The sequence below is a fragment of the Botryllus schlosseri genome, chromosome 2, assembly GCF_051294905.1.
Source record: "Botryllus schlosseri isolate E-star chromosome 2, Bs_hap1, whole genome shotgun sequence".
Lineage (NCBI taxonomy): Eukaryota > Metazoa > Chordata > Ascidiacea > Stolidobranchia > Styelidae > Botryllus > Botryllus schlosseri.
Window position 1 is genome coordinate 136671 of NC_137237.1, and position 22074 is coordinate 158744.

General features: G+C 40.1%; 2 protein-coding genes across 4 annotated transcripts in view; both read left to right on the top strand.

Moving 5' to 3' along the window:
* The window catches only part of LOC145432659 (uncharacterized), an 88383-nt gene that overhangs the window by 17766 nt on the left and 48543 nt on the right, over positions 1-22074 (top strand). For all 3 annotated transcript variants that reach the window (XM_080309508.1, XM_080309513.1, XM_080309504.1), the window contains 2 exons: positions 9375-9566; positions 10146-10352. In XM_080309508.1, the coding sequence (XP_080165634.1) occupies positions 9375-9566; positions 10146-10352 (399 nt within the window). The remainder of the gene's footprint in view (positions 1-9374; positions 9567-10145; positions 10353-22074) is intronic.
* Positions 20122-22074, top strand: part of LOC145432702 (heat shock cognate 71 kDa protein) — a 205649-nt gene continuing 203696 nt past the window's right edge. Inside the window, exon 1 of the mRNA XM_080309538.1 lies at positions 20122-20164. Coding sequence (XP_080165664.1) covers positions 20137-20164 — 28 coding nt within the window. The 5' untranslated portion in view covers positions 20122-20136. The remainder of the gene's footprint in view (positions 20165-22074) is intronic.

The following is a 22074-nucleotide window of genomic DNA, read 5'->3' on the forward strand; positions in this document are numbered from 1 at the left end:
GATAATACTTTCTAGTTGGTCGTAGAAGGCGAGCGTATCAGCTGGGAAGGCAGTGGTGTCCGGAGATGTAGGTCCATACGCGCACACGAGATGCAGTTTGCGGCGACGGAGTTGAATGCTAGCTGTGATAATCCGGCTGTTTATAACGCAAATCTTTGCCTCACCGTGAAAACGCCGGGACATGATTAGACAGACGCCTCCAACTCCGCCTTGGTTGGCAGGTGACTGTGTGGAAGACCTCCTAATATAGTCGATGTAAAGAGATTCACGATAGTTTTTAGACAGCTTTATTTCCGCGTCCTCACGGCAGCAAGTTCAGATCAGAAGGGAGCATGCATTGTCGTGGGTCCACCAAGTGTCCATTTCACCTAGTCGGAGCTAGACACTTGGCGGCCCTAGAAATAACAGTACCATCACAATAGTAACTATAACAATCATCACATACACCCCTAATGGGTGGGCTGTCACAACTGGACCATGATAATGCCTGCGCCTAGGTCTTTTTCGCGGAATGGTTCGGTGAAGTGCTGGCGATGTTCTTGGATTGCCAACACATCAAGCTTGAGGTCATGCACAAGTGCGGCAGCTTCTTCCTGGCGCCACGCAGAGTTCAGAGTTCTTGTGATCAAATTTAATGCTCGGCAAGCCGGTCAAAAATTTCAGTCAAATTGCCTTTAGCCAAATGGAAAGTGTGACGTAGATCAATTTCACTGAGCCGTGAGATTTGCTTGTGTCCACACCATACTGCATATTGGTATTACCATAGTGTCCTATATGGAGTCGACACAAGCAAATCTCACGGCTCAGTGAAATTGTATCACGTCACAATTGCCATTTGGCTACAGGCAATTTGACGGTCATTTTTGACCGGCTTGCCGAGCATGGCTGCCATGGCTGCACTCCGGTCGGATCTTGAACGCATTGAGAAACCAGGAATTTAAATATAATTGCAACGGAAGTTAGTAGTACCGGTACTGCTACGAATTACCCGTAGGCTACCGAAATCTTCTTCGCGATCTGCTCACATACACTGCTGCCACAATTTGAGGGTTTGTGTTCTGCTGGTGCATGAATACAATACAAACTACCGTTTGACCACAAACTAGGTGAACTTATTCACATTCCCCTGGTAACCAAATCATAAACAGGACATTCGAATTTCATGTCTGAATCACGACGACGAAACAGTAGTACCGGTAGACTAATGGACAAGTAATTACTATTCTCCGCTCCACAAAATTTCGTAACATATACCTTGATGAGGGGATCTAACACTGTACCAAGTTTGAAGGCTGTAACTCGATAATTACAGTAGTAAGTACGTTATCAAAGTCGAGCATCCAGGGTCTGCGTGCGCTGATTTGGCATTGAGCCTACCGCATAAAGGAATTTTCGCAAAATTTGATATTGGTATATGTGAATTTTGAAAGTGTTCCATGCCGAGATGGATGACAAAATTCGGCTTGGTATATCTTGGTTGTGTTATCTAACTTCACAGTAAGTTTTAGGATTGTCACTCAATGATTAACATGGTAAATCCGTTATCAAAGTCTGCAATATATCGGTGCTCGCTCATCTACCGAATACTCGACTTTGACAGCGAAATTACTACGCTAATCATTGAGTCACAGCCTTGAAACTTGGTACAGTGCTAGATGACAGCATCAAAATATACAATATTAAATCCTGTCACCCAGCTCGATATGGAACACAGTCAAAATCAATAAAGACCAATAGCGACTCTGCCTTTAATTAGTGCTGCAGACGGATCGACAATAACAAAGTCAAAAACGGTATTGGGGCGTGACGGTCACGTGAATTTTCGAGTGTCCAGAGAGAGAGAGAGATATGATATTGTTTCTCGCCTGCACCATCGAGATGCTTTGGCGACGGAGTTGCGATACGGCCCCATGAGGTCATCTAGTCTGCGCCCCGTTTTTTTTTCTCCTCTATGCTATCCGTGATTGCTGAGCGCCTAGCAGGATAGCTGCGGATACCATTTTTCGAGTCTTTGGTATGACCCGGCCGGGGATCGAACCCACGACCTACCGCTCGAGAAGCCGGACGCATAACCATTACACTATCTCGCTCGGTCTCCACACCACCTTTGAGTACACGCTGGTGTCATCGTAACATTTATGGCGCCCAAATGAAGAAACATATATTTTATGAACATATCACGTCCAGCATCTAGCGAAGCGACGGCCTACATACGGACCGCAGGCCGGATTGGGCCCGCAACAGCATTTTGATCGGTCCGCAGAGAGTTTCTATCGTCAAAGTGAAATCCTAATCTAAAGTATAGGCAAATTTTATGCGCCAAATAATGGATCCAAGTTTTCCAACCTGAGAAAGACTGTCAGGAAACGACTTTTGTTCTGGTCGAGTTACGAGCAAACATTTTCGACCATGAACAATTGAACATTAACAAGGCAAGGCTGCATACCAATATAACTGGCGATATGAATTTCAGGGTTGGAGCGTAATGATTTGATAGTAACGAAAAACTCCTTTTTCAATAAAATACCAGCCTTGTCGATATAGCGCATCCGCAATAAGAATGCGCCAAATCTGATAGCCGAGCTCATCATTGTCCGACTTATGACGAGTGTCAGCCAAAAATATTCGGGCTCATTTCAATATGAATATACTATTCAATTGTATATTGAAGTTCTGTAGCTGTTCAAATAGTGGTAATGTATATCACAGGATGAAATGGATTTCGGGGCGAGGTTTCAATCCCTGCATTGGGACCATTTGAATAAAATAGTATTTACGGGGGGCACCACTATAATAAATAATCAAAGAATTGGTCTCCGTAAATACTATTTTATTCATAATCCAAATTTTCCGACAGCAATTACCCCGCTTCCACTGGTTGGAATTGAACCAAGTTTGGTGAGCATCGTTTCTATAGACAACCTAACACTTTCATGGGGTGAACAGAAAATTTTCAAATTTTTTGTTATTTATTTTTTATATAATCAATAGAAACTTTTTTCTCCTGTAGCAATGCGGCTACCGGTTGGAATTGAACCAAATTTGGTGTGTAGGATTAAATTAGGTAACCTAACAATTTTATCAAGTAGCCAGTGCGATTTGAGAAAAAATGTCATTTTTGAAGAGCCCTAATGTACAACGCATGCGACTATAGATAAGAACACTATGGCGACATGGCCTTTCGGCTGTCCGTCGGCCGTGCATGGAAACGAAACGAAGTAAGTGGTCCGATGCTCATCACTGATTTATATGGATGTAGTCACTAGTCAGCCATGCGTTACAACAAATCAGCCCACCGATCTGACGATCGTCAGTCGTCAGATAGGCTACTTTTCGCAGACGGTAGGCTCATTTTTCAACCCACGTTGGATGTAGCGGTAGCGTGTGGTTTGGAGACAGAGACAGGTTTGGTGACTCTTGTTTTGATTTTTGACGATCAAATATCAGATTGATGACTGCGAGAAGCCGGATTCGAGCGTAACAATGTCATTCGATGGGCTAAGGCAAATGAGAAGACCTAAGCAGGTATAGGCCTATGGCATCGGGATTTCCTTCGAGCCACTTAGTCGACCAGATGGTACTGAGCGGCTATTGCAAATCGTATGAAATCGTGATTGGACAGAAAGCATTTCAAAGAATGAAAATCAACTCATTCAGTGCGACAATCAGGCTATCAAAACCAAAAAACTGGAAAATGCAGAGGGAGAACTTTTCCTGAAAATTTCAGTCTGAAAAAACGGCGAGAAATTGAATGTTTCCAATTCATACTGTGTCTTTTACATGTTGCGAAATAAGTGGCAACTTTCTCAAGGTTGCCAGTAAATTCGACCACCGGTAAATTCGGCCGTAGATCACTTCAGCCCTCGGTAAATTCGGCCCTCCGAGGAGAATATTGTATTAAAATGTATTATCAACCGTTAACATGAATTAATTACATAATTATACTATTATCGAGGGATTTGGAGGTCAGGGTATGCGTAGATCGCGTATATTCACGGGGCCGAATTGACCGATGGTCGAATTTACCTGGTAAATTCGGCCCTCGGAGAATTTTGGGGTCAAGTGTAGAATACGACCAGTGATCCCGATGACCATCACCGATCATTGTTTCACATTACACCAACAAATGCTTCCTATGAACACGTCAAAATAAATTGTTTTTTTTTGCCTGTGGCGTGACGGATATTAGGGTTGTCGGAGAAGGTATTAGGGTTGGGGGAGCAGGGATGCTGGGAATATTAGGGTTGCCGGAGGTGGGATATTAGGGTTACCGGAGGTGGGATATTAGGGTTGCCGGAGGTGGGATATTAGAGTTGCCGGAGGTGGCATATTACGGTTGCCAGAGGTGAGATATTAGGGTTGCCGGAGGTGAGATATTAGGGTTGCCGGAGGAGGGATATTAGGGTTGCCGAAGGTGGTATATTAGGGTTGCCGGAGGTGGCATATTAGGGTTGCCGGAGGTGAGATATTTGGGTTGCCTGCCGGAGGTGGGATATTAGGGTTGCTGGCGGTGGGATATTAGGTTAGGGGGAGGTGGGATGTTAGGGTTGCCGTAGGTGGGATATTAGGGTTGGTGGAGGTGGGATATCAGGGTTGCCGGAGGTGGGATGTTGGGGGAGGGGACATTAGGGTTGGGAGATATATATCCATCACCCCAACCTTAATCTTGGGATGGCCTAACCCCAACTCTAATATCCCGCCTCCCCCAACCCTAATATCCGCCAACCCTGATATCCCTCCCTCCACTAACCCTAATATACCCCTAACCCTAATGTCCCCCATCCACCAACCCTAATAACCGTCCCTCCACAGGCAAAATAAAAAACAATTTATTTTGACGTGTTCATGTGAAGCACTATGAGTTTTGACATGTTCATGTGGAACATTGGCAGGGCAGGGGCGTAGCCAGCCGAAAAAAAACGGGGGATATTTATTAAAACGGGTGATATTTCTCTAAAAGATGATGTTCTTTATACTAACCGCTACATTGCGTTAAAAATACACACAAATGCCGATAAAAAAAGGGTAAGATAATCTCGTTTGTGTTATTTTCTTTATACAGATGAACATTTGCCACTTATCCTAAAATGAAGCACTATTATGCGCAGTCGCATGCTACAGTAACAAACGGAAAGCGCTTTTGCCTTGCGCGCCACTATTTGCCGACAGCGAGTTTCATGCGCGGATCTTGATACAAAGCGCGCTCGAATCATGACTCAACGCAGCAGGAGATCGACGACCACCTCGCAAATCACAATGTATCAGATCAGATGGAAGTAGCAAACAAATTTCGATGACAGCGAGCTATCTTGACCCTAATTACCAAAGCGAGGATGTAATGACGAAAGTGCGCGCAGATCATATTACAGCACAGCGGAAGATCTCTCCATTTTGCGCTCAAACACGAACACTCGAACAGTGAAGACACGCAGATGAATTATAGTCTGTTGCTGTTTGATACACCACAAAAAATAATAAGACAAATTTGGTCTTATGGTCTTAAAGTGACTTTTTAGAAAAAAAAATGCCTTAAAGACCAATCGGTCTTAAAGACTGATCGGTCTTAACAACGATTTTTCGCCTCAAAAGTAAGACTGAAATTGCTCGAAAATAGGACCATTGTCGCCCACGCGACCTGTGTGGGTATCCATGTTAGTGTTAGGTTCTGCATGAAGGGAAGCATAATATACCTGGATTTGCAGTTCATTATATAGCCTACCCATTACATAACATCATCATTCTATATATCATTTACCAATTTGTATACAATCCTCCAAACAATATATAGTGTAGTTTGAGTATATAATAGTATTTGTGGTGGGTGCGACGTGCCAACACCATTGTGTCAGTGAAAAGTGACAAGGTACGGTACTTTGAATTTTTGTTCTGGCGCAAATGCATCCTGTATTGACTTATTTGAAGTGTGACATGTGACCAAAGAGAAATGGACAAACATGGCACCACCAAATACGTTTTGGCTCTCAGCTCTCAAGTCTCCGCTAGATTGTATTTGCAATGACCTTTGATGGATCAAAATTTGTCAAAGAAAGCTAATTACGTCTTGTGCTCCGGGCTCATGACAATTTACCATTCTGATTTATAAGACTATGGACCATGATGTTTCTTGATTAGCAAAATTTGTCTTAAAAACAAGACCAAAAAAACTGAGGCATCATAAACCGTCTCAATAAGTTAGTTATGTCTTAGAGATCCTGGCCCATGTCAACTTTCCGGTCTCATTATTAAGACCACAAATCATGTCGTCTCTTGATTAGCGAAATTTGTTTTAAAAAACAAGACCAAAAATACAGGTACACATTAAAAACTGTCTCAACAAGCTAGTTATATCTTAGAGCTCCTGGCCCATGTCAACTTTCCGGTCTCATTTTTAAGACCACAAATCATGTCGTTTCTTGATTAGCGAAATTTGTCTTAAAAACAAGACAAAAAATACTGACATCAAAAACTGTCTTAATAAGTTAGTTATGTCTTGAAGCTCCTGGCCCATGTCAACTTTTCGGTCTCATTTTTAAGACCACAAATCATGTCGTTTCTTGATTAGCGAAATTTGTCTTAAAAACAAGACCAAAAATACTGACACGGCAAAAACTGTCGTAACAAGCACAATATGTCTTATAAGATGCGTTTTATTGGTCTTATTTTTATGACCAAAATAGTTGTGACAATTATAGATGGTCTTAAATAGCTGAATCGGTCTCAATTTTAAGACCAAAAATACTGACACAGCAAAAACTGTCGTAATAAGCACAATGTGTCTTATAAGATGCGTTTTATTGGTCTTGATGCGTTTTATTGGTCTTATTTTCAAGACCAAATAATTGTGACAATTATATATGGTCTTAAAAAGCTGAATCGGTCTCAATTTTAAGACCTCAATTCATCAGTGAGACCAAAATTGCTGAAAATGAGACCAAATCATCCTCATTTCTTAAATTTGAGACCAAATTTGTCTAATTTTTTTTTGTAGCGTACAAACAATCTGGATTAATTTTGTTTTAAATCAATATGATTTTTACTGTCTGCCAAGATGGTGTAGTATTTTTGGTGTGTGGAGATGGTAAAGACTAATTACCGCTCGAGCTTGTGCGATTGCATCACGTGAATAACAGTGGCCCGGCGCAGGCTTAGGCTCGCGATCAAAATGCATTCCCAAAGGCGTTTGCGGTGCAGAAGTGACAATTGCGAATTGTCGAGGCCATGACTATGACTTCTGGTCATTACAATAGTACATCGAACATTGATGTAGCACTATCACGCGCCGCGAGTCACGGAGCGGCCTAATTTTCCTAGCCTCCAATGTTTTTACTACTGGCCAAGCGCGTTATAACAGGACAATTCGATGCGTCAGAGGCCTGAGACACAAAACGACTGGAGATCTGGAAACCCACACACAACAACCGAACTAAATGATCGCAAATTGGATCAATACATGATAGATTCCATACAGAACATTTGACTAGTACAATCTGTTTTGGTACTGTAGGGATCTGCTATCTCTAATGATACAAGCCTAGCGCGCATGTTCTAAATGTTAGTTGACAATAGACTGTCTGTCAAACACGAAAACCAACTTGCGCGGTATCGAAATTTCAATGCGAGTGTTTTTTTTTCTGACTTCTGGTTCTGTCACTGGATAATATCGTTCAGATGAGACGGTAGAGCCATGTGAGATGCGTTTTTCGGGCTTCCGTAGACGAGAGAACAATATGAGAAAACGGCATCACCGCACTCCATTGTTCGATCGATCGATGGCGCGATGATGCCGCACGGCAATTAGGGGATTATCGAATTAGAACAAGAAATATTAGATCAATGGGAATATATTTAAAAGGGGGGATATTTTGAGCTTGGAAACGGGGGGGGGTATCGGACACCGATTACCCCCCCCTGTCTACGCCACTGGTCATAGGGATAACTTTCTCGAAATGGCCGTATTCTACACTTGACCCGAATTTTGTATAAAAACGACCCGAATTTTGTCTAAAAACGTATTACCAACTATTAATGTGAATTAATTGCATAATAATATCATTATCAAGTCATTTGGAGGACAGGGTGTGCCGGTGTGCGTATATCACGCAGTCACCGCAGATAACGCGGATATTTACGGGGCCGAATTTACAGAGGGCCGAATTCAATCGGTAAATTCGGCTCTCGAAGAATTTTGTGTAAAAATTTATTACCAACTATTAATGTGAATTAATTACATAATTATATTATTATCAAGGGATTTGGAGGTTAGGGGTTAGGATTAGGATTGGGATTGGGGTTAGGGTTAAGGTTAGGTAATGTTGGGTTAGGGTTAGGATTAGTGTTAAGGTTAGGTAATGTTATTGTGACTGTTATTATTACCCCGGCCCTGGCCGAACCGAATTTACTGAGGGCCGAAGTGACCGATGGCCGAATTTACTGGAAATCCTTTCTTAAAATTTCGGTTTTCAATATCTTAATCATTTTTGAGGCAGAAACAGTCATTGTATGGAATCGGTGTCCTGTGCTCACACTATGTTTCTTTTTTTTTCTTTTTTATTAAATTACTTTAACTTGGAGAATCATCGCTGCTCACCTGATATATCAGGCAAAACGTACCGAGATTCCAGTAGGGAGATCTGATCAACTTGAAAATTTGAAGGTTGACATACCTCGGGATTATGAACAAGATGAAATTTTTTCCTGTGCATAAGTTAGGGTTCAAAGCCTCACCATGAAGTCAAAAACAAACTATTTTTCCAATTTCATGAAAAAATTGAATATATTTCACATAATACCTATGCTGTTGGGACGTGGGATAAAAAAAATTCATCTCATTCTCAAGGATGAGCTGAATCCATGAAGAACATTAATGAAAGGCTTCACAGAAACATTTCGCTGTAAGATTCTAGATTTAAAAAAGATCACATTATTAGAAAAGACCTAAAGATTGGTTTCAAAAAGGGTCAATGAACGTAGACGATTTCCCACCAAATTTTCACCGCTGTTAGGATGCCGACCAAAGCAACCTCATTCCAGATTTCAAAAAGATTGCTTCATTAGTTTTCAAGTTCTGGGTTGCCACTGATTTTCCAATTGGGTGGGTTGTCTACCCCCTTGAGTAAGTAGCCTAGTGCGAGTAGCAGACTTGTACAAACTACTGGATTTTCAAAATACGAAAATAGAATTGGAACTACTCACTTTACAAAATATGCAACTACAACTGAAACCAGAACTATCAAATTTTAAAAATGCGCAATTAGAACTCGAACGAGAATAACTCGCGTAACTAGAACTACGGTACTCTAAACATTCCAGCAGTTAGTTGACCCTGAACTAAATAGAATGGTAGTTTGTACAATTCAGTTCATGCCATATTTCAGATCTTGTGCATCGCCTACCTGGCCGTTCGAGCCAAAGAGTTCCAGATCCGGACCGTGTCCGGAGTATGGAATGGAGATCATCGTCTGTCCGACATTTGGAGAGTTCTTCTCATATTTGGATTCATCACTGCCTCGTTATGCCTGGCCGCCTCTCTCCTTTTAGTCGTAGCCTCATGTTTGTGCGGAAGCAAGGTCAGTGAGTCATTCGCATCGCTATATGTGAAAATTTGTGAAATGTTTCTTCATTCTCATTCTAATTCTAATCCAATTTCCCGAAAATGCTACAGGAGAACTGTATTGTGTGAAACGAGCCAAGTTTGCTGTACAGTACATTTGCGATTCCCGTGCTTCTGAGAAGAACTCTGATTTGATGTGAACTTGATTCAATGTCCAAGTTTTTGTGAATTCAGTGATTCTTACTAAAATCGAATTCGGAAAGACTTGTGTAGCAATCATTCTAATTCTAATCAAATTTGGAAATAACTTTGTAGCTGTAATTCTAATCTAATTTGCACAAGCTGAAAATTTTCTAGCTTTCCAAGTCTGATTTTGCCTACTTGGCACGACTTCCTCAAGTGGCGGTAGTTTTACACTACTTCTACTTGACAGTTTGCGGTTACTTAGGCGAAACTAGGCCTTACTTTTTACTTGCTTGTAAATCACAACTTGTTCTTGTACTTGAGTAGAAATTTATGATGCTACTTGAGTAGCAAGTACTTTGACTAGCTCTGGTCTTTCGTTGCTGACCACGACCGTTGATACCGTTCTCAGGAGAAGTACTCCAAGATTCGCCTGGTCATCTCGTTTTGGTTTGTGGTATCCGTGACATCACTGATCAATAACGTGGGTGAAGCCATCTTCATTGAAGCCATGCCAGAACTCAACTTTAAAAAGCATTCTCCCAGCGACAGCTTCAAGGACATCAAGTCAAACAACTTGCAGCTTTGGGTGCTCACAGGACTTTTCGCTGTGTTTTTTGTAAGATCACTTCTTTTTTTGGACTTGTGCAAACTACTGGATTTTCAAAACTCGTAACTACAACTAGAACAACTTGCTTTTCAAAACATGCAACTACAACTGGAACTAGGCCTACTCATTTTTTAAAATAGGCTACAACATTTAGAACCGCTCAGTTTTCAAAACTCGCAACTAAACTAAAACTACTCACTTTTTACCACTCGCAACTACAACTACTCACTTTATAAATGCGCGACTACATCTAGAACTACTCAGTTTTCAAAACTCGCAACTAAACTAAAACTACACACTTTTTAACACTCGCAACTACAACTACTCAATTTTTAAATGCGCGGCTACATTTAGAACTACTGTTTTCAAAACTCTCTACTAAACTAAAACTATTCACTCTTTAACACAAGAACGACCAAGTGGCTTTTTTGACGCATTTTCATTTTTGAAGAGCTGGCATTCGGTCAAATCTTGCGCTGTTCGGCTGAAACTTCTTGACAATTTTTTATTTTATGTCTGCCACCTTACCACCATGATTTTCATCGCTCGTCTAGTACAACTAAAAAAGTTATACACAGAACTACCTAGAACTACCAAGTGACTTTTTTGACGCATTACAGTTTTTCTACCGCACGGCATCGTAGTTTCATATTCTTGTCACTGGTCATGTATCTGCCAAATGCAGAAAAGTTGTTAATATCGGCTCGGTCTAACTGTGTTACAACAACAACAACCCGTGTAATAGAAGGCAGTGCTTTTTCCTCTTTTTGAGTCATCAAGTCTCTCTAATATTATTTCTGAAGCTCACCGTGTTACAGGACATGACAACTGGAACGTGACACTAGACCAGGGGTGGGCAAACTTTTTAGCTCGCGGGCCGCATTCAACATTTGAATCCATTCCGGGCCGCACTACATAAAATTGGGCTACTAAGCCAAAATTAAATGTTATTTGATCATATAGTGACTGATAACATGGAAATAATATATATGTATTTGTATATTTTAAACAAACATTCATTTGATGAACACGTACAGTGTACACGCTTCTAAAACATTGGCGAGACTTTATATGTTGGTCGTCCTCATTGTCAAAGTTAGAGATGAAAGTCTGTTGTACCGATTCAGGGATATTTAGATCTCTAGATATTCTTGTTCCAATTCTTAGAACTGGTTGTAAATTTGAGTATTTAAGCAGCGATCTGTTCATATATTTCCTGCTTATACTTTTGGTTTGGCTTCAGGCAGGACCGAAACAGCATTTCGTGAGCCCCCCTCGCCCATAGGGTGATAAATGAAACTTCTGGGGGGCTCACGAAATGCTGTTTCGGTCGTGCCGAATTTTTATAATTCATGATTGAATCGGTCAATAATATCGGGAAGTGCATATATATTGCTATCAACTTTTTTATCCTCTCTGCCCTCGTAATCAGATTTACCGTTAGAGCTGAGTGAGGTGTTGTCTTTGAAAACGTAGGGCCCGTAAATAATAATTAAACATATTCTGGTGGGCCCGTTGGTATAATGACTCTGTTACATCATGTTATTTTGTGACCTCCTGTCTGCTATGTCAAACAATATTGAAATCGCCCAAACGTAGCCTACTAAACTATAAAAGTCGCACACGATTTCATATTGGTCTTTCTTCACTGGAGAATAGTTTTCTCTGTGGGATAACATTTGTCTTGTAGGGTTCCAATTGCCATGACACGAACATTCGGTGCCAACCATTTAGGCGCCTATGGTCAATTATACATATGGCAGTCCTCTTCAGCCTAGGTTTTCATGCTGCCGATCGTTCTAGCACAATCCTCAGAGTCGCATGTTACAGGGCCTAAAACTTCATATCTTTGTGCGTTACCGCCAAGTAGTGGCCCATGACCAGGCCTGTTTATTTTTGGATTTCTCCAAAAATAACAAAAATAGCTTATTTTTGGATGTTTTCAAATTTTATTTTTGGAGGATCTCCAAAAATAAGAATAGAATGTGTTTTAAGCCCTATTACTACTGAAAAAAATCCACCAAAAGTATGTTATTATCATGTATTCAAGTCCTCCAACACATAGATATCATCAGTGATCTTGATCTAACTTTCCAATACATTCTTCACAAATTTAGTCTTTGGCCTGGAGGATGCCTTCTAGAGAATATTAATCACTGCGAGACGCCCCCCCCCCTTGATTTTCGAGATATCGGCCTCGAACGTCGCAATTGTGGGAAACATCGAGGTTAGGGGTCCAAAAATCGAGGAATGTCTAACTCTTCAAACTTCCCAATCTTCCAAGCCTTTGCTCCTGAAAAGCGCTCGTCAGTAATGCGCTTGAAACCTCTGATCCTCCCCGAAGTTGCGTGCCTCATTGAACTTGACATCCCAACACCCTCTGACCAGAAAACCTTCCTTGTGGCGGTCCTCGTCCCAGTCCTCACCCGGACACAGGCGTTCGACCAGGCGCATGAGCTCCTGCTGCTCCATGATCAGAACATCAAGACCATGAAGCTTCGTGACGGTGGTGCTCGGCTATGTGCGAGCGTGACCATGCGATCGAGAACGATTAGATGGATCCACCACAGCAGCGAAGTTGCACACGTCGGACTGTTTTCGTCCATAACATCAAGGAGTTTGGTACGGTTTCCAGTCAACCAAGAGGCCACCCTCTTCATTGACAATAAACGAGCGTCAACAAACTTGGGGCGGACGCTTTCCATCTACTCTGGATCAAGTTGTGTTGCCGTCTGAAGCATCAGCAGATGAGTCCCGTCATCGTGTGGACGAAGTGATTGTGACAGAGGTGGCTGTATATGATTTCGCCGTTCCCTTTGCCTCACTCAAGCTGCCTTCCCGTCTTCTCTACATGTCGCACTGTGAAACTTATAGGAGTACAAAGGCGGAGGGGCGGACAGGCAGGCAAGGTCAGCAGAAACGTGAAGTGGATTGAGTGGAAGTAGTTTTAGCGTTTCGGTGACCCCTTCCCTCACATAGATGCTATTTTGTGTGTTTTTATGAGTTTTCTGGTCGTTTACATTGCTCTGACTTGTTTATTTCACTGAAAAACATCATCCAAAAAAATCTTATTTTTGGATGTTTTCAAATCTTATTTTTGGAGAATCTCCAAAAATAAAATCCAATATCCAAAAATAAACAGGCCTGCCCATGACAAAAGGCCCATTTCTATAAATCATGCGTATTTTTTCTTACGGAAAAGGTACCCAATAATCAATTCTATTTGGCAACAATAAATCGTGCGCAGCGCGAAAAAAAATTGAATAAAGTTTGATAAATTTTCAAAAAAATACTCAAACATTAATGTTCATTCACGAAATAAATTTGGGCCCGCTTCGATCTACCCCCCAGCTAGGGAGTTTGGGGTGCACCAGTTACAGTCCTGACTCCAAGACACAAAATGCTGACAGCATCATAACCATGTTACCTTTAAATACGCTTCTACAATATATAAATATTATATATAGGCCTATAAATACTTCCACACATGAAAAGAACGAATCTATCTAACACACTCGTGAATCGGTTTATCCAAGTACAGCACAAAATGTATTAAACTTGCTCGTGTTTCCAATCTTAAATCACACTTGTGGTCCGTTTTAAGTCATTTACAATTCACGTTCTGTGATGTTTAGCAGTGGAAAGCTTTCAAAATATATGGGCCGTGAAGTCGGGCCATCGCGCAATCGATAAAATTTAAAAAATACTGTGGTAAGAATATAACTCATCATTATCATGTTGAAATATATTAAGAAAAAGTTTAATCAAGTACCCACAGTAAATTGATTTGTTACTCATTTTTTACTCACTATTTCTACAACATTTATTGACGCTTTCGCGGGCCGCACGAAACGGGAGTTGCTGGCCGCATGAGGCCCGCGGGCCGTAGTTTGCCCACCCCTGCACTTTACCAAGCGTACATCTGTATTGGCCATATTATTATTTCAGGGTTGTACTGGGGCAAAGGGCCTTTGCTCTAGTCGACGAGATGGATCTTTGGGATGGGGAGGAGGGAGGGAGGAATCTAGTAAATTGCATGCATGTGAGGCCTGAGTGCATGATTGCGTTATGTTTATTCGGACCCTCACGAGGATCAGGTTTATGGAATTCATGAACTTTCTATTGACATAAACAGTGAAAAAAGGTGAAGACTCGATAGAGATGATTTTGTTTTCATATATTACATGGTCAACAAGCCAGAAAAATAATTGGGTAAATGTCAGATGTGGATGCTGCTGCCACGAAATATTTGCACAAGGATGTCTCATATTTAGGCAAGGATAAGACGGGACACCTCTTCTATAATATATATATTTGCCAAGCATAGTAATGTAAGGAATCTGATATAACCCATCTTGAAACAATGTTACGGGAATGTGGCTGTACGCTAGGGTTATGACTTGAAAGAAATTCAAAATTTTGTGTGTCCTATAGTCACAAGAGATGAACTTTTGTGTCCTGATTTCAAAATTAACAAAAACCTCCCGCACAAAAATTTTCCAGTTTTCACTGTATGAAGGATAGGCTTTTTTTGTAGATACAGACTATATAATATGCATACCGACTTATTTGAATTTAACTGACATAATTCCAATTGCGAAGATTTAAAATGGTGTTTTGGTAAATTATGATTGCCCAGATTGAATTATTCCGATCGTTTTCTTGCTTACAGTCAAAATTAAATAAATAATAAATAATTATTAATCTCGATTTCAGATGTAGATGTAGATATCGTATAATTTCTATTTGTCTGACACGAATCCAAGGGTTCGAAAAGGCGTAATTAGAACAACTCAACATATTTTCAGCGGTCTAAAAAACCGATTCGAGGAATTGGATGAAAATTCGAAAGTGCCATATCATATGTGGCTGGTGATACTGGGCGGCGGAATGTCGTTGTGAAAATGCAAATTGCAATGGTGAGCAAGGGTTTTCATAAATCACAATGCATTGGTTGCCAAGATAATATTACCGATTCTTAAAGCATATGTCAGAGTTCCTCAATCCAACATCCTCAACAAATCCAACTCTCAGCTACAAATTTGGAGATGATATGGTAAAACACTACGAAAACTTGGTACAATCCACCAAGCCATAATTTCAAATGAAAATATTAGAAAACCGAGAATGGAGTGATGATTTTAAGTTATCTATGTGCTGTCCAGAGCGTGCCGCTCTTTCAGAAAAAATAGTAGATTACCACTAATCAACTAGCATAAACTTCCATCTCTACGCAATGCGAGATGGAGCTCAAGGGTATGATTCCGTACTTCCAAATCCCCAGATGGAGAGTAACTCTTGAGATATCATGCTTATTCATCGCAAATGGTTGTCAGGAAGCCTGGTATTCTAACCAGTTGTCTAGAGATGAAATATACTATAGCCCGACCTATTACACTGGTCAACAAAATGAACAAAAATTTTTAAGGCAGAACATCTGAGAGCCGTTTCTGAGGTTTTTGAGGTTGCTGATTACGAAAATCACATTAGTTTTGTCAGATTGGCTCTCTGTCAGAAGATATTTATACCCCTAAAAATGCCCAAAATTACTGTATTTAGCCCTAAATATTTCACTTGGTGGGAAGAAAATCGTAGTTTTTTTCTAATTTTACACTGCGCATAAATGGCTAATTGACTATGAATAACCATCATGTCATTCTCAGTCATTCTATCAATATTAACATGGCATGATGCGAAATATTTGTTTGTCAAAAAAGCAGCTTGTCAAGCCTAAAAATTGTACTTTTCCAAAACGGAAATTAATCTTCTCCTGTATCAATTGGTCATTCTACCAAGATTAAAGAGGAGTATAAAACTATAAAATTTGTCTGTGAGAGACTTAACTACAATACTTATGTGTCTCATTTCTTTTGACTGGTAAATGGATAATTTATACCTAGTAACCCTATCAAACGAGAAGCTTAAATCTGGTATCTGGTATATTCGAATACCGATGAAAGATTCCAATTTCACATTAGGAGGAGTTCACAGCATGTAATTTCTCCTAAGATGTAGTAAATAAAACTTTTTAGCTGATCACAAAGCACCCAACTACAAACAGTTGGTCCGAAAATTCGTATGTGCATATCGAAAACTTGGAACAAACATGAGCATAAAAGTTCACTTTCTGTTCAGTCATCTTGATATATTTCCCGATCATCATGTTGATTAGCAAGGGGAGAGGTTCTAACACAGGGGTCGCCAACTCAAAATAGGTCGCGGGCCACTTTTCCAAATTCCTGGAGGCCGCGGGCCGCATGACATCAATATCGATATAAAAGTAGGCAACGCAGTTCAACAACCACGTCTGATAACTCTACGTTATTACAACGCTGTGCTTTCTAACATAGGCGACGGTTATAGTCACCACAAAAGAACTAATATTTTATTGAACGAACACAAATACAACAAAAAGTATCATGATCATCAATGTCATTATATTTTGGACTATGAGCTGTACACGATACCTGACAATGACAACACTCTTTAGCCGCTAAAACAGGGGTGGCCAACATTTTTGTAATTCACGGCCGCATTTCGCTTACTCATGTAGCCTGCGGCCGCATACCAGTGGTTAGTCGTGATAAACTAGCTGGGGCCAAATACCCACGTTATCATGTCCATGTCCATGTCCATTGCCGGTACACTCCGAACTAATCTATATGCACATATCGGCTTACTATGCGCACCAAATCGTTAGTAGTTATGTTATAAAGAGCCACAGAGAACCAATCTGTAGTCACGCGAAGCGCGAAAAATTTTTCATGTTCATGAGTTAATTTCGTCCATAAATATTAGTATAGTTTCACATATTACTATAAAATATTTATCCTTTCTCGGCCAATCTGATCAGATTCCCAGATACAGCTGATACAGGGGGTATCTGTAAAAACTTAGGGTTGTTATTACAAGTGTCGACAGCCGCATAATTTTCCTTCTACTGCTGCAGATTGGCCACCCATGGATTGAAGAATCAATATTGGGGTTAGCTATACACGGTAGGCCTACTTGCTAGACAACTATCTCCTCGTAAAGCATGGTCTTTTGAAGCGCCCGAAGTCGTTTTGCAGGCGTCTCGGTCTTGGCAGTGGTGGGCCATTGCACGTCAAGGCAATATTCCCATTCGTACTAGCAAATTCTTCATCCGTGGAATGATATTACCATGCCGAAGCCGTATCAACTAGTGAGTAATAGTGATAGTGGGCACATAGAATGGCTCACTTTGAAAAACAACAACATTATGTTTCAACTGAAATCAATTTTAGCGTTTCAACATGATTTACTAAGCGTTTTTCTGAATTTTTTTCAAATCAGGTCGCGGGCCGCAAAATAGGACCTCCGCATGCGGCCCGCGGGCTGCGTGTTGGAGACCCCTGTTCTAACAAGACATCAGAACAACAATAGAAAGATACCAGGGCAGATGAGATGAACCATTGATCATATTATGTCAGACCGTTGCCGGAACGTTTTGAGAAACTGCACTTAATAGCTTACAGGCGAAAATCGTACAAAAAATCAATTTCAATTTAAAATATATCAATAATATTGTGTTCCAACTGATTATTTCAAATTTACAATAGGTGGTTGACGTAAAACTGATTGAATTAATGCCACGTTATTTGAGTATCTAGGTAAAAATACTTCCGTGAAAGTCTGTAACTATGATAAATCTAATACCCCAAAGTATAGTGCTGTTGCTGTATTTTGATTTAATGTAGTCTTCTGTGTGTAAAAATAACAAGTAGATTGAATTTCTAAACTTTATAGTACCACTAAGTCGATTTTACATCCAGTCATTACCGCGAAAATGGGAGATTTTGGTCAAAACAGCCCCATGGGTTATCTCCACAACAAGAGCCAATTTGAAAAAACTAAGATCATATTCGAAATCAGTGCCCTTCAGAACCCCCAAAACCACTCTTACTTTGTCTGCCTAAAAATATGTGTTGACCAGTGTTATCAGTTCGCCGATAATATCGGGACGATATCACATTTTGAAAGAATTATTGGTATCGACCATTGAAGCTGAAAAATTATCGGCAATTTTCGTGACGTCACAACATTGCGGTAGGAAGTCACAAAACCATCATCTTTGACCGCTAGACTGAGAATATTGATATATGTCACATAGCTTACACTTAACAGGTGTCCAGATGTATCCTTTCTAGCTTTCTAGTATTTCATATTTAAGTAAAACAATGGCTGCAAAGATATTCAAAAAATTGTCTGAAGCTTTGAAAATGTGCTTATGTATATCCAACTTCTTTTAAATATCGGCTGAATGTATCGGGGTTCTCGGTCAAGGTGTGAGATATCGGTATCGACCTAGAAATTCAATATCGGTCGGGCTCTAAAGTATACCAAAGTTTATTTGCTACTATCTTTGCGCTCGAATGTCCTGCAGCGATAAAGTGCCTAAAAATCCCATTGCAAGTCGGATATGTCTGTTGTAGATGTCCCTGACACTAACATAATAGCAGAAAGGGAAGTCAAATTGATGGATGAACTTTACCAGAAGTGCAAAAGGACATATATAAAGATTAAATTTGTAGCAAAGAATACCTTTGAATTGTAAATTTTTTCTATATTTGGACCAGTGTCGCAAATTGAAGTTAATTTGTGTGGGACATTTTTTTCGATTTGGACAAAATGATTATAATTTTATTAATTTATACCAAAATGTTCATTAACTTCTGCTACAGGCAATTTTTTTTTAGTCATAACCCTACTGTACACGCTTGATGAAGAAAAATAAGTCCCTTGCAGTTGACACTATTGTCAAAAGTTGCTGGAAGCTTCCCAGGGCCAGAAGAAAAAAAGCAACTTCATACAGCTACACTTTTCAAAGCTATCACCTCGTCGATAAGCGTAACGGTGAGATGCCAGTGTAGAGATCAAAGTCCGTACACACATATATATATATATATATATTTACCTATTAGACTACTTTGGTGGACAGTCGTGTTTTCGAAGCAGTTGGGCGACAATACGCACCAACAGACGGAGACAAGCTAGACCACTAAAGATCTCTGAATTAGTTTTGACATGTGGATTCCGCCCGTGGTCACTGGAAATTAGCAGTTTATATCGCAGCGTTTAGAATATTCATGAAATGTCCGCCAACTGCGGTCGCCCTAATTTTTTGACAATTTTTGCAATACCTAATAGACCACTTCAGTGGACATTGGACACTTAGGGAGACATTCCGCCATTTTGAGTAATCATGACCATATTCGTTACCGAGCCAAGATGGGCATTATCGTCGTATTATATGTTAAGAGTTGGGAATCAGTTTCGTCAAAGGAGTCATACCAGCCCCTACATATTCAATTGTACCTCCCAAGAAGTCATACACCAATGGCAATCAATTTTGACGTCACTCTTTGAAATTCACGACGTCATCGTTGAACGATATCGATGATCACTATATAGCGCTATATGCGCTATATCTTTTCGTTTAAAAGCTGTTGTTAAAATACCCAACATTTGTCCTTATAGGAAGCAACAGTTGTCAACCCTGCAGATTAGATCACCAGTTCTCTACGGCTAGTATGCAAATAACTACGACATTCAATGACTACCTTGCTGCGATAGCAGATCTCAGTTACAATAAAATAATAAATATATTCGTTTATTATAATCGGCCCTAATATCCATCGGAAGCTTCTTGTTTCATGGACTTGGAGTGTATTAGCAGGTGTAAGGCAATTGTCGGCTTAACGTAAGGCACACTTTTTGATCCATTATTACTAGTGCTGCGAGGCAGAAACCTTCGAATAAAGACTACTTTAACATGTCTCTACCTTCGATCTCAGACTCTCGTCATGTTAAAGCCGCTTCAAATTGTAAGGAGTTAGTTGTTTACCGTACAAACTTCGCCACGCATTCATGTTTTCTCTTTAAAAACCCCACAACAGATTACAGAGAGTCTTGATTAGTGATAATCGTGGTACTTGATAATTGCTAACTTCCATTTGTTTAATAGCAATACGCCAACTTGTTTACTGTTTCGACGCGGCACTGATGCCAATGAGTGCCGATTTAGCAGGCGTCGAATCCTGTCTGCTAAGCTGAATCTGCTCTTGGACTCGCTAACCTTGCGTATCAGTCTTGTATTTCAACAGAATCAAGCAACCCACATCGAAGATTAAACAATGGGAACTTCGGAATTGCTTTAAGAATACTAAGATACTAATACAAGATAGTGAGTCGCAATAGTGCTGGCTCGTCCGTTGCTCGATGGTATGGAGGACGAGACAACGGTAGCGAGGGCAATGTATGCAAGCGCAAAAGGGCAATCTAAAACAGTAATCAAACAATCAAATCACTAAAATCGTACAAATACAATTAGTACAAACACAAAATACAAATGTCGAAAGTCGAACTGATTCCTTTGAAAAGGTTATCAAATAAAGGAGAGCAAAAAGATGCGCAATCGCAAACGAGTGGTGTTCAAAAAAACTTCTTTCTCAAATTTCATCGACTTAATTGTCAAATCGTCAGGTTACCTAAAAACGTTGTACACCAAATTTGACTCAATTTTAGCCAGTAGTAGCCGAGGTCAGTCAAATTGAAATTTCGGTAATTTTTGAAATAATAGTATTTACGGTGACCAATTTCGTCACACGATGGCGACTAAAAATTGGGTTTCAGGTATGCCTAAAGAGGCGGGGATGTTTTTCCATTTTTTTCTGATCTGTGGAGTTTGGATGAAGACATCGCCAAAATACGAAAAAAAGATATGTCACGGATTAGCTGGAATTTAGTCCAAATCATTGAAATAACTCCGTTAAAAGGGTGGTGAGATAATTTTTTGAAATTAAGGACCACGAAAATGAAATGAACTGACAAGCAGGTAAAATACGGGTAAATATATTTCTCAAGTGATAGTAACATAGTATTTTTTGTCGGACCAATTTAGATTTCATGAAATCAATCCCAGTTATGCAGGGCATACCGATGTCTCTCTGCCTTGATTCGAAGTTTTTACTGATTGCAAGGTCGCCATTCCCAAAATCTCATCCACAGAGACATCAATTGCATTCCTCAGCAACTCAGCGTTTGAATATTTCTCTGCTACTTGACATTTACTGATCCAGGGCGTAAAAATGATGGTGATTGCAATTGAGAATGGGCTATGCCAATAAATGGTATTTATGAGTTGAAAAGGCATTTACGGTACTTCACATAAGCGTTGATAATAGAGCTTTGTATGTGCTGGAAACTTTGCGAGCTTCAAGGAAACTAGATGGTAACCCACTGATCTTATGAAGCACATTAGATATTTTCTGGTCTTTCAACATCACCAGAACCCCCTTCTTGTCATAAAGTAATAAAAAGCATTAGTGTTTTAACATGATATATGTATACAATTAGATTGAATGGTATTCACCGAATGTGGAGGATGACATGAAGAGAGGACGATGATTTTTGATAGGAATAAGATCTGTCACGATGCCCATTAGTCTTATAATCCGCCTGTAAGAGTACTATATAGGAGTGCTGCAGAGTAAATGATAGAATATCATAAATATCAAATTGCATCGTGAAGGAATCTACCTTGGACCGATAAAGAATATAGATATTGACTATCACTTGAAAAATATATTTACCCGTATTTTGCGTGCTTATTATCAGTTCATTTCCTTTTTGTGGTCGTGAATTTCAGTGTGTAAAGTACTCTATTTGAAAATTATCTCACCATGGTTTCAACGTGTCTATTTCAATGCAG